We start from the raw sequence: 13,570 nt of genomic DNA, 5'->3' as shown, positions 1-13,570 counted from the left end.
TCAAGCCCCAGGACCAGAACAAAAATTTTAAAAAAAGCTTTAGAGCAAAGCCTTGATGTTCTACATATGTTGGAATATAATTGCCCTAGAAAAAAAGCACAAAACACTTATCAAGTTTAAAAAAAAGAACCAAACAAACACCCCAGAAAAGATACTCCTCAGTTTATGCAACAGAATTTGCATCATCAGTCTAAATTTTTTTGGAAAAAATTCACACATAAATCCATACCTACTTTTCCAGTCTGCAGGTTTAGTTGTGGTGGTGGTGGTGGGGGGGGGTAGTACCAGGATTTAAACTCAGAGCATCACTCTTGGTAGCCAGGTACTTTGTTACTTGAACCTAGCCCTGTATTTTTTTTCTTAAAATGCAGTTTTTCCTCCCATTCCTGGAATAAAAATTTTAACAGCCTTTGAAAATGAGACACCAGGAAACGAGGGATAGAAGAAAATCATACACAGGTTTAGAAATATATTGCTCATACTTACAAATTATTGTAGCATTTTGGCATCACTGAGTTACAACTGAAGATGGAGATAAAACATTTGACACAGGAAACAAATAACTCAAAGAAATTTACTAATTGCAGTAATGACAGATTTGGACAAACACAAGAAGCTACAAATCAGGGGGCTTCAGTTTGTATGGGCAGGATATGGATGATGCCACTGTATATTAGAGAAAAGCAATCAATTTTATGTGTATTTGTATTAGATGAATGAATCAATAGGAATAAAATGACAACCTTATGTAAATGATTATATATCATATTTAAAAAATACTCAAATGTGAATTGTGTTATGTAAAAAAAATCATGTTAACTTGTGTTTGTCATACTACCAAGAAACTAAGAGGCTAATTATTCTGTCTTCTTTCCTTTTCCTTCTTGTGCCTTTCCCCTCCCCCTTTAGACAGGATCAAATTAAATATGCTTTTTTAGTTGTATTTAAAAAATATCATGTGGTTTTATTTCCCTTTTCCTAGTCACTCCTCTTTTTCTCTTTTCCTAGTCATTTACTGGAGTGTTTATTATTATTCTCTCTCTCTCTCTTTCACACACACACACACACACACACACACACACACACACACACACATTTGTCTATCTAATGTGGGTCCTGGGCCTTGAACTCAGGGCCTGGGCACTGTCCCTGAGCCTTTTTGCTTAAGGCTGGTATTTTACCATGTGAGCCACATCTCCACTTCTACCCTTTCCATAGTTAATTTGAGATAAGAGTGTCATGGACTTTCCTGCCTTGGCACACTGTGATCCTCAGATACTAGTCTCTTGAACTGCTAGGATTATAGGCATGAACCATTGACGCCCAGATTCATCTTCCATTTATTTAATTAATAGGTATACTTTTGAAGTGTTGCCTTCTGTATGGTCATTTGCATGACCATCATCAGTGCTACCATGAAGTAATATGCCTTTAACTATCTTCATTGAGCATTAGGTTGAGATTTTCTTATGTCTTTTAAAAATTATATTTTATTATCTTCAAGTAGTTGTAGAATGAGTTACCATTCAACAAAGTAGTTGATAAAGACAATGCATCTGGATTGATGTCACCCCTTTCATCATTTTCTCCCATCCTTCCCAACCCATCTTTTCCCTCATTGAATATCATGATTATAGTCTCAAGACCTCCTGTTTTCTCTTCATTCATCTACCCCTCCCCTTGGCCTTCCTCCTCCCAAACATAGTGTCAATTTCCTGGTATTCATTCTGTTGGACTATGAGTTCGTTGTGAGTTCATTTTTCTAAGGAATTAGGCCATTTGAATTCTCCCCTGCAGATACCTTACTTTGGTTAATGCATTTGTGTACATTTGTATACAACAATCTATGTCTTTGTACATTTATAAATTAGTTCTAGCTTCTACATATGAGAGAGAACCCAGCACTTTCCCACCCAAGCAGTGTGGAGATAAACATCCTCATGTGTGAGGTATTTTCTGTCTTTTGCCAAGAAATGGGGTTGCGATAATAGAACTCATGCAGAATTTGTAAATCACAGCTTTCAGATTTCTGGATCGAGCAAGGCAGCCTTCTGTGTCTTCCTCAGCCATGTGGGAGAGGAGAATGTCTACATTTCTTTTTTTACAAAAACCCGATGTATAGTCGGGACTGCCTCACTTTTGTTTCTGCTAAAATTAAAACAAAAAACCATCAGTATTTTGTGAGCCAGCTATTGGTGGCTCAGGTCTGCAAACTGTGGTTGTTCAGGAGGCTGAGATCTGAGGATCATGACTCCATGTCAGCTTAGGCAGGAAAGTACACGAAGTTCTTAACTGTAATTAAGCACCAAAAAAGCTGGAGGTGGTTGTGTGGCTGAGGTGGTAGAGTGCCAATCATGAACAAAAATAACTAAGGGATAGTGCCCAGGCCCTGAGCAAAAGCTTCAGTACTGTCATGCGCGCACACACACACACACACACACACACATACACATACACACAACCTCCCCTCCAAAATGAAAACAACAAACTATTTTGTGGCACATCTGAATGCATAGGAATTTCAAATCTATTCCAACAGTTTCATTTCCAAGCCTTGTATTGCTTTGCTGTTTATTGGAGGACAACAGAAATATTGCATAGTTAAAAGAGATTTTAGGTTTTGAAGGATGTTTTAACATATTTATTTATTTAGTGCTGGTACTGGAGCTTGAACCCAGGGCCTGGATGCTGTCCCTTAGGGTTTTCACTCAAGGATTATCCTCTACCACTTGAATCAACTGTATACTTTGTGTGATTTTTGTCCATTAATTGGAGATAAGAGTCTCATGAGCACTCCTGCAGGGCTGACTTTTCAACTGTGATCTTCAGATCTCAGTTTCCTGAGTAGCTAGGATTACAGGCGTGAGCTACTAGCACCCAGTTACTCCCTCCCTCCCTCCCTCCTTTCCTTCCTTCTTTCTCTCCTCCCCCTCTCCCTCTCTCCCTCCATCCTTTCCTTCCTTTCTACCTTCCTTCCTTCTTAAAAAAAATGTTTTGCTGGTCCCAGGGCTTGAAATCTGGGCCTTGAACTCTGGGCCTGGGTACTGACCCTGAACTGATTTTGCTCAAGGCTACCACTCTTACCACTTGAGCCACAGCACCACTTCTGCTTTTTTCTGAGTAATTTATGGGAGAAAATTGTCTCACTGATTTTTCTCCCTGTACTGGATTTGAACAGCAACTCGCAGATCTCAGCCTCCTGGTGTGAGCCACCAGCACTCAGAATTTTCTTCTATTTTTAAGATAATTTGTTCTATTCTTCCTCTCTAGTTGTTTATCTTGTGGTTTAATTGCTTTTTTTCTATTGATGGGGCTTGATTTTCCTTCACTTTCCTATAATTGATTTAGTGGGTTTTGTACTTCCTGTGCTCTCATAATGGTACTTAGCTTTCCTTCACTTTCAGATGTGGGCACCTTAACATATGTTATCTAGGCTTGCTTGGTGGTAATGAATTCACACATTTTTTTGTTTGCTGTCAGAAGTCTTTAGTTTCCCTTCATTTCTAAATGGTTTTGCTGAATGAACTGTTAGTTGATCTTTTTTTTCCTTCTGGATTTTGAATGTAGTATTATTTTCCAGTCCATAATGTTTCTGCTGCCAAATCTGCTTTTAGTTAAATGGATGTGCCCTGAAACATAACTTGGTTTTTTATCATTCTTTATAGAATTTTGTGTGTGTGTGTGTGTGTGTTGCACTTTGAACTTTGACACTTTGGCTTCAGTATGTTGTGGTGAAGACCTTCTTTGGTTCAGTCTCCTTGGAGTCCTCTGTGCTTTCTGGGCCAGGATGTCTGTGTTTTCTAACTTTTGGGAAGTTTTTCGCCATTTCATTGAATAGTTTCTCTATGAAATCTCCTTAATCTTGTCCTGCAAGTCTTGGAGTCATTCTTCATTTTTTTTCTTTCTCTTTTCTAGCTTTTAGTCTATTTAAAAAGGTTTGTCTTCTAGTTCAGAAATTCTTTCTATTGCTTCAGCTTGCTTATGAAAACTTTTGCTTGTGTCTTATATTTGATTTGATTCATTGAATTCTTTAGTTCCAAGATTTCCAATTTATTTATTTTTTCATACTGGCATCTGGCCTTGCACTTGCTGGCAGGTGCTCTACCCCTTGAGCCACACCTTTGGCCCCTTTTACTTCAGTTATTGTTTTAAGAAAGGTCTGTTTTTTTCCTTGGACTGGCCTGACCACAGACTTCCTGTTTATACAGCCCCTGTAGCTACATTGGCAAACATCAATTACTATACCCTGATTTTTTAATTGATTGAAATGAGGTCTTGCAAACTTTCTGTCCACACTGGCCTTGAACCATGATCCTCTCAAGTAGCTAGAAGTACGACCGTGAACCACCTGCACCAGGCATTTTTTTGTGGACTTTTATCTCTTTTGGCTAATTTCTGTTTCTTATTATTCATTTTTATAAAATGCCATATATGTTAGGAAAATGAAGGAGTATGGAAAAGGACTAGGCCAGACTTGATTGTCAACAGGTGAGGATTGTTCATTGCCAGCGAGGGGCAGAGGCCTTCCCTGGGGTTTGAGGTTGTGCGAGGGTGTGAATTCGAGATCAGGCTAATATGGGATCTATGCAAGGAGGCAGAGGTTAATGAAAAAGCCCTTAGGTCTAGGAAGGTGAGGGCTTTTGGTTGGGTCCACAATGCACTTTTTACAGCTGAGCTTAGGTGAGTTTCCCTGCCTGAACATCAAAGCAAGCCCACACATACCTGGGGTTTGGACTGGTACCTGTATGTACCTGGGGCAATAAGGTTGGAGGGGATGGACAGGAGCCAGCTTCCCTGTTGGGCCCTGTCACTGACTCTCAGGCTCAGGTGCTGGAGGCAGAGCCCCGCCGGGCCCCTTGCCTGGAGCCGTGACAGGGGGCTCCCCACTGCCCCTGGAACCTGCCTCCCTCATCAGGTAGACAACAGAATTCCATGCTTTGCTAACATGGGAATCAAAGAATGAATGCACACTGACAGCTTTAAGGAAGTGATGTGATGGGCCATGCTTATCACGTGCATCTCTCATTTACAGTGGGTTCTCATCCTTGGGAATATGTTCCAAGACCCCAACTGCATGCCTAAAATAATAGATAGTTTAGAACCCTACATAGACTTTATTTATTTATTTATTTTCTTATTTATTGTCAAAGTGATGTACAGAGAGGTTACAGTTTCATACGTTAGGCATTGGATACATTTCTTGTACTGTTTGTTATCCCCTCCCACCTCCCCCTTTTCCTCTGCCCTCATGAGTTGTTCAGTTGGTTTACACCAAAGAGCTTTGCAAGTATTTGTTTTGTAGTCATTTGTCTTTTTATCCTGTGTCTTTCAATTTTGGTATTCCCTTTCACTTTCCTAGTTCTAATACCAGTATATACAGTTTCCAATGTACTCAGATAAGATACAGTGACAGTGCAGGTACAACCACAGGAAGGGGATACAAGAGGATCATCAACAACAGCAATCATATGGCATGTTGAAAGTAATTACAACAGTGATATATGACTCATTTCCATAACATGGAGTTCATTTCACTTAGCATTATCTTATGCATTCATAGGGACATAGCTATTAGGCTCTTATGATCCTCTGCCGTGACTAGCCTAAACCTGTGCTAATTATTCCCTATGAAAGAGAGCATACAGTCCATGTTTCTTTGGGTCTGGCTCACTTCACTTAGTATAATTTTTCCCAAGTCCTTCCATTTCCTTACAAATGGGGCAGTGTCATTCTTTCTGATAGAGGCATAAAATTCCATTGTGTATATGTACCACATTTTCCTGATCCATTTGTGTACTGAGGGGCATCTGGGTTGGTTCCATATTTTAGCTATGACAAATTGTGCTGCGATGAACATTGTTGTGCTGGTGGTTTTAGTGTGTTCTTGTTTGTGGTCTTTTGGGTAGATGCCCAAAAGTGGGGCTGCTGGGTCATAGGGGAGCTCTATGTTTAGCCTTCTGAGGAATCTCCATACCTCTTGCCAGAGTGGCTGAACCAGTTTACATTCCCACCAATAATGAAGTAGGGTTCCCTTTTGGCCACATCCCCTCCAACATTTATTATTGTTAGTTTTCTTGATATAGAACATTCTTACTGGGGTGAGATGGAATCTCAATGTTGTTTTGATTTGCATTTCTTTTATGTCCAGTGATGTAGAGCACTTTAAAAAATTCTGTTTATGCATATCTATGAAAAAGTGTAAGCCAGGCATAGAAATGATTAACAACAATCATAATGACAAGTGTAATGGTCCACTGTAATGAAATGTATGTTAGTATGTTCTCTTTGTCTCTCAACATATACGTTATATTGCCATCTTTTCATGTAAAAGAAGCACTTTATGGCTTCTTTTTAGCATTTCTAAATTGCCAAAGTCCTCACTGTTGTCATTGGTGACATTATTAAATAAAATGTCAGGACACAAAGCACTGCAGAACTGCAGCAGTTGGTTTGATAACAGAGACCATAGTAAGTGACTGTCACATGTCAAGTATTTGGTCACATATACAGTGTGCATGTCGCAGACAAGAGATCATTCATGACCAATGTGGATGGAATGTGGGGTCAAGAGATCTCATCATGGTAGTGAGAATGACTGGCAAATGTAAATTTATGAATGCTTATTGTGGAACATTCCATTTTCAATGTTTGGATACAGGTTGGTGACATGAATAAATGAAACCACAGGTGAAGGCAGATGCTGATCCTGGCCCCTTGTATATTGAGCATCTAGTAATGAAACTTGTACTTTGTGCAGTTTCTTATAGTCAGCATCATCCTGTGGTAACTAATATTTTGCTCTATGTGTTGTAAAAGTTGTCTTGTTTAATTAAAGCATAATAATTGAAATCTGTGCATGTAAGAACTCTGCAGGGATTCTCTCTCTCCCTCTCTCTCTCTCTCTCTCTCTCTCTCTCTCTCTCTCTCTATCTCTCTCTCTTTCCCTCTAAAATAGCTTCCAAAGCTAGCTCTTATCAAGAAGCTTAGCAATCATGATTAAAACATGGTTTACCATTTTACTATCTATATATAGCCTGTAACATGATGTTATAAACCTCAAATGTATACAAATCAATACAATGAATTTAAATATTGGCTTAAATACTTTAGGTCATTATATAAGTGGCCATTCTATTTTGTATGCACATTTTGAAGACAACCATATGATTTTAGTTCATAGTTTCAAAGCAACAAAAAATTTTGAAATGGATTGTTCTATGTTTTCTCTTTTCAGTTTCATGTATGGAGAACTGACTGACAAGAAGACCATTGAGAAAGTCAGGCAGACTTTTGATAACTACGAGTCAAACTGCTTTGAAGTCCTTTTGTACAAAAAGAACAGTAGGTATTTCTGTTATCAGTTAGAGGAGACAGCTCCTTCTTCCTGTTATAGTTTGGTAAATTATAGTTGTACTACAATACAGAGGATGTAAACTTGGATTACTCCTCTTGGCAGGAGAAAAGATTGTTGGTGAAATCAGGTAACAAAATTGATAAATAATTCTACCAATGAAAGCAATATTGTGAAGAACAGAAGAAAAATATGGTCCATTTTATTTCATTTTTAAAATTTTATTTTGAATTAACAAATTGTACATAGTTATGGGGTACAAAGTGATGTTATGATTTATAAATACAATATGTAATATTTGAATCAAATAACAGACACATATAACCTCAGATATTTGTTTTTGTTGTGAGGGTAATTGAAATGTACTCTGTCAATTCCGATATGTGACTTACACTAATATTAAATATATTTACTCTATGAGGCAATAAATCTCACAAAAACATTTCTCCTGCTCCTGAATCTGTACTTTTGACAGTCCTTTCTTCATTTCTTCTACCTCTAGCTTCTTTCTAGCAATCATCCTGTTCTCTGCTCCTATTAGCTTGTTTTAAATACCCCTGAACAAAAAGCAGTTGTGGTATTTGTGTGTCTGATTTATTTTATTATTCATGTTCTCCTATTCTTATCTGTGTTGTTGCAGATAACAAAATGTCTTCTTTTTATGCTGCTACTAGGGCTTTTTGTCCCTTATTTTTTTTTTTTCAGCTCAGAGCTAGTGCTCTACTACTGGAAGGGATTTTTAGTGATTATTTGGAAACAAGAGTCTTATAAACTTTCCTGCCTGTCTGGCTTCGAACCTCAATCCTGATTTCAGTCTTCTGAGTAATTAGGATTACAGGTGTGAATCACTGGGACTCAGGTCTTATGTACCTTTTATATATTAACCCCTTAGCAAGTGACTGGCTTGTAAATATTTTCTTCCAATATGTAGATTGATTCTAAATGTGACTTTTTTTTTGATATGTCAGCCAGGAAAATATTTTGTCATCAATGTGCATGATAACCATTTAATTGCTGTCATGTGACAGTAAAAATGACAGCAATTCATGAATTCCTTTTTGTGGTTCCTGGCACACCCATACCTTTCCACACAAGGACAGGTGCCACAAGTTCTGTCTTTACTGATGTGGTCCTGTGCTATCCTTAGCCTGTTTCTTGAGGAAGAATAGTGAGAGCACTCATATTCCAGTCATATCTGGTAAGTCTGTTGGACTCTTGTGAGTGTTCTCTAGAATGGCAGATCTGTGTTGTGTGTGTGTATGCGTGTATGTATGTATATATAATATATATTATATACTTGTTCACTATCTAATCATATAAAATCTCATGACATAATCTCTCCATTAGAGTTTGGAAGAAAGAAATCAAATAAATAAAAAGCCAATAGATATTCTCAACCATCAAGTCCCCCTTCCAACTTTCTTTCATGCCATTGCATACCTGCTTTTATCTCTTATTATTTTTTTCTCAAATTTTCCTTTCTTTCTCAAAGTAGACAGCCACTTCCTAGATGTGTCCTTGCATTTTGTGTTTAGGATAAATGTCTACCTTCAGTGAACATGGATGTTATTACATCCTTCCCAACTTTGGGAAACATTTCTAGCTTCAACAGGAAACCATTGTTCTCTGTCCATTTGCCTATCAGTATGTAATTAAACCTCTCCCTTTTTCTCAGTTTGTTGCTGTCTGTTGAATAGTTGGAATTAAAATCAGATTTCTTTTCCTTAGTAGTAGTAATAGGTTAGCAAATAGATATTGCCTCAGAGCAGTACATTTGCTAGTGGGAGCAGTTGTATTTTATGTTTTTACCTAAAGAATGTGCCAGCACCTTATCTTGCATTTTAGGTTCTTGGCTAAATAGATAGTTCTATTTGAATTCACAGCCAAATGTCATTTGGCTATCACATGAAAAATAATCCATTCTGAATAATCAGGTCTTTCTTCTGTAAAAGAAAAGGGAGCTGCAAGTGCTATCTGAGTCTTTTTCCCTTGGGTGCAAATATCTGTTGATAATGCATAGAATATCCACATGCCCAAACTCTCTTGTTTTTCATACAGATGTGTTAGCCCATGAACAAGTGACCCAAGCTTAGCAATTTGAGGACACTCTGTATTATTTTAAGTCATTTGTTCTATTATTTAAACAGAATTAATGAACCTTTGCCTGATTTTTCAGACATAAAGCCAGCCCCATGAATTCTAAGTTTTCAAAAATAACATTAGTAGAACTCTGATTTGTGTATTTATATTAGATCATATTAGTAATAACGTGAAATTTACATTTGCAACATTTTTCTTCCATGGGTAGTTTTGATATTTTGTTACTGGATAAAATTATGATTTGACATTTGTTCAGACCTGTCTGATTTTTCTTAGGTAATTATCTATATGTGTATGTATGTGTTTCTCAATATATTTATACGCATACACATATGTATTGATGTCTGCATTAGTAATTGGAGATACATCTCATTTCACTGTCAACTAAAAATCCCTTTTGTTACACAATCTGCTTTAAATTTTACTTTTTTTTGCTCATATATAAAGAAGTGGTGTCTATCTATTAAAATAGAATTCTGGGGCTGGGAATATGGCCTAGGGGTAAGAGTGCTTGACTCGGATACATGAAGCCCTGGGTTCGATTCCCCAGCACCACATATATAGAAAATGGCCAGAAGTGGTGCTGTGGCTCAAGTGGCAGAGTGCTAGCCTTGAGCAAAAAGAAGCCAGGGACAGTTCTCAGGCCCTGAGTTCAAGGCCCAGGACTGGCCAAAAAAAAAAAAAAAAAAAGGAATTCTGTTTAAAAGCAGTTAAAACATCTGAGTGGTTAGCTCTCAGCTGAGAAAAGTATATTCTTGTGACTTTAAAATATATTAGATTGAAAAATTCACAGATCTGTAGGAAACTCTTTTGGGAATGATGCCTGAATGCCAACCTCTCCCAACATTTCCATTAAGTAAATAGGTTAAACGCCATTTTGAAAATGGAGAGATTGTGGCATTTGATTTAATATATGTCAAGGTGGATATTTGCAGGCACTATCTATTCTTTGGGTCTGGGGCTCTGATTCGCAGGAGCTTATTTCTACCATGGAGAAAGATAAGCTACCTCTGGAGAGATGATTCAAAATGACTCCTAATGGGGCTGGTTATGTGGCTTAGTGGTAGAGTGCTCGCTTTGCATTCATGAAGCCCTGGGTTTGATTCCTCAGCACCATATAAACAGAAAAAGCTGGAAGGGCGTTGTAGCTCAAGTGGTAGAGTGCTGCCTTTGAGCAAAGAAGGAAGCCAGGGACAGTACTGAGGCCCTGAGTCCAAGCCCCAGGACTGGCCAAAAAAAAAATTACTCCTAGTGTACATCGAGTCAGAACTGGGGTCTCCAGGCATCACTGTCCTCCTCTCCCAGACTCACCAGCCCATCGACCTCACAAGGAAGGATAAAAAGGATATTTTGCCAGTTACTTGGCAAACATTCAGGCTGCTCAGGTATGGCTTCATGGCTTCATGGCTGGAAAAGTTGGGGGAAAATAAAACTATCTAGACATCGGAAAGCAGCTTTTAAGACAGGCCCGGTCTCTGCCAGATTTTGAAAAGTTGCCTTTTCCTAGGGAGGCATGAAATGTAATACCCTGTCTCTTTCTGTTCAGATTTCTAACAGACCTTGGGGAGTCACTTATTTCGAGTGCCCTTTCTCTTTGTTTATGACCCCTCTGGCTCAGGCTCACCGTGTTGGAACAGTCACAGGCCGGGTATGCACTGGCGGCTGGGGCTGGTTATTTGTAAAACTATGCACATCGCTCAGAGTTCCTGGACACACTGGGGAAAATGAGCAGAAAGCCAACAACAAGCCTCCCCGGCAGGGGACGTGATTGCATTCAAGGTCCCTGTCTTATTCTTCAGTCATATTGGAAAGGGCCATGTCCTTCTGTACCTGCTGGGGTCACAAAAGGCCTTTTGGCACACAGAAGATGCCTTTGGAAATCTCCTCTCATTCTCTAACTTCTCAAGCATGGGTATTGAGTCATCTCATCTTGTCTAAATGGCACATGCCCCCCTTTGTGGTGGCATTGGGGTGACATATTTTTGGATGGGGGTGTGAGAATACTTACTTGGTTTTCATTGAAATCACCGAGAGGCTATGAATTCTCATTTACAGTTTTCTAGTAGCTGACCATTTTACTCTCCAAATCTAAAACTTAATAAAACCTTTCTATGTCTTTAAGGTAAACTTGGGGGGGGCACTTTAGCTTCATGAAAACATTCCTTCAGTACATGATCCCTCAGTAGATAATTATTCTTTTAAGACATTTCTTATGTTGCTATCTATTTATTATTTGCCACATGCTAATTTCTGGTTTATCTAGATTTTAATCCTTGAATGCTCTGAAGCCCCTTTCCCTCTAGAGTCTACACTGGCCATCCTTTGAGGAATGACTCAGTTGCATGGCTCAGGTGGTAGCAGAGCTGCAGCCTCATGCTTTTGAGTGATGATGAGGAAGACACCTGGGATTTTCAAGGGGAAGAAACATTTTTTTCCCCTTTAAAGCAGACATCACAGGTTGTTGATGTCTTTCTTCCTCTCTGAGGTGGGGATACAGTGAAAGGTAGAGTGGTGTCCTATAAGTCTACCTGACTTATGGGAGTGCTTGGGAGAGAAGTAGCATTTCAGATGTTCCCTTAGGAGCAATCCTTACCAGAGAATCAGGTATTGCTGGTGTGGTTAATTGGAAACACTTGTCAAAGTGACAAGATGAGAGAAACACAGAGAAGTGATCACAGTCCATGAAACTGGCAAGAGGAAGTCAGAGAGGGCAGTTTAGGCTTGGGAACCCAAAGAGGAAGGGCCTACTGGCATTATTTCAATATAGAAAGGTTGCTTTGGTGTGCTTGAGTTGTGAGATTCTCTATGCTTTCATGTTTAGGGTTGAAAAAATATGTCTATTAAATTTGAACAATTGATAGTTATTTAACAAATTAAAAAGAATTCTCTGGAGCCACAAAAATACTGTTCTTTTGGCACTGAATCCCAGCTCAGCAGTTGGCAACTGAAGGAAGAGGGGAAAGTAGGAGAATAAACCATTTGCTGTGACCATGTCACGTTCTATGTTTTTCTCGCTCTCTATTACAGGAACACCTGTTTGGTTTTATATGCAAATTGCACCAATAAGAAATGAACATGAGAAGGTGGTCTTATTCCTGTGCACCTTTAAGGACATTACATTATTCAAACAGCCAATAGAAGATGATTCAACAAAAGGTAATTTTTCTAAAAGTCTGCTATACTTCAGAATTAAGGAAGAGTGATGGAAGAGGTGAACATGGCTCAAGGTGCATTATACTCATAAACTGACGTGTTGAATGGAAACCCCTTTGTGTGACTACTTAAGATGGTGAAATAAAAAGAATAGCTCTTGCATCTTATTTTAGCAAAGCCCACTGGATGTGGCCTTCTTTGGTTTTGTATTTGTCCTTGGAATTTCTCTCCGATCAGATTTATTCTATCATGTTGTTTGAATAAATAGCATGGCCTTACCAAATTGAAGTAATAGTGGGTGGGCTGGAACTGTAGTGTGAGGCATGGAGAGAAGAACTAAGAAGGGACTTTCACAGACTGTTATTGACTTAAAATCAGTGTAATTGGAGCTCACCCCTCTCTATGACCATGGGCTTTAAAACCAAAGGTTGCCTAGCCAGTGGGATGGTGAAGTCCTTTTACAGCTCTGTTGATAAGTTAATGGAGTTTGGTTGAATTTATTAGACTTTTATTAGTTGACTTTTCCAGTTTACTTATCAGCTTTTATTTATTCGCCTGTGGTATTTTCTCTTGAGCAGCTGTTGGCACATTATGTAATGTGTAATTTTGTCATCCATAGTGGTTGGCAAAAGGCAAACCTCCCAACTAGAGACTCGTTGCTACAACATCTAGAGAAGTGGCCCTAGAAAGCCATAGAACATGTGCATCTACCATTTCTCTATGTCATTTATTCCCAATGTATTCTCTCCAGTTATGTTTAAATTAGACAGTGGTGTCACAGAAATGAAGCATTTCAAATACTCTTAAAAGTAGCTTTGATATTTTTAATAATCACTTAGGAGACTAAAGATGAAATGGCTTCCTGCTTGCACTTGGCAAACATCTTTGCTTACTTATTTAAAAAGAGTGGCACAGAAGTTTTAAGCTTTCCAACTGTAATCATAATTATAGGGGGAAAATCACAGT

General features: G+C 38.6%; 1 protein-coding gene across 1 annotated transcript in view; it reads left to right on the top strand.

Moving 5' to 3' along the window:
- The window catches only part of Kcnh5 (potassium voltage-gated channel subfamily H member 5), a 282,922-nt gene that overhangs the window by 26,316 nt on the left and 243,036 nt on the right, over window positions 1-13,570 (top strand). Inside the window, exons 3-4 of the mRNA XM_048362527.1 lie at window positions 7,235-7,341; window positions 12,479-12,607. Of these exons, the coding sequence (XP_048218484.1) occupies window positions 7,235-7,341; window positions 12,479-12,607 (236 nt within the window). The remainder of the gene's footprint in view (window positions 1-7,234; window positions 7,342-12,478; window positions 12,608-13,570) is intronic.

Source organism: Perognathus longimembris, chromosome 14 (genome assembly GCF_023159225.1).
Source record: "Perognathus longimembris pacificus isolate PPM17 chromosome 14, ASM2315922v1, whole genome shotgun sequence".
Lineage (NCBI taxonomy): Eukaryota > Metazoa > Chordata > Mammalia > Rodentia > Heteromyidae > Perognathus > Perognathus longimembris.
Note: the sequence above shows the minus strand (reverse complement) of the source record. Positions and strands in the feature narration are given on the sequence as shown.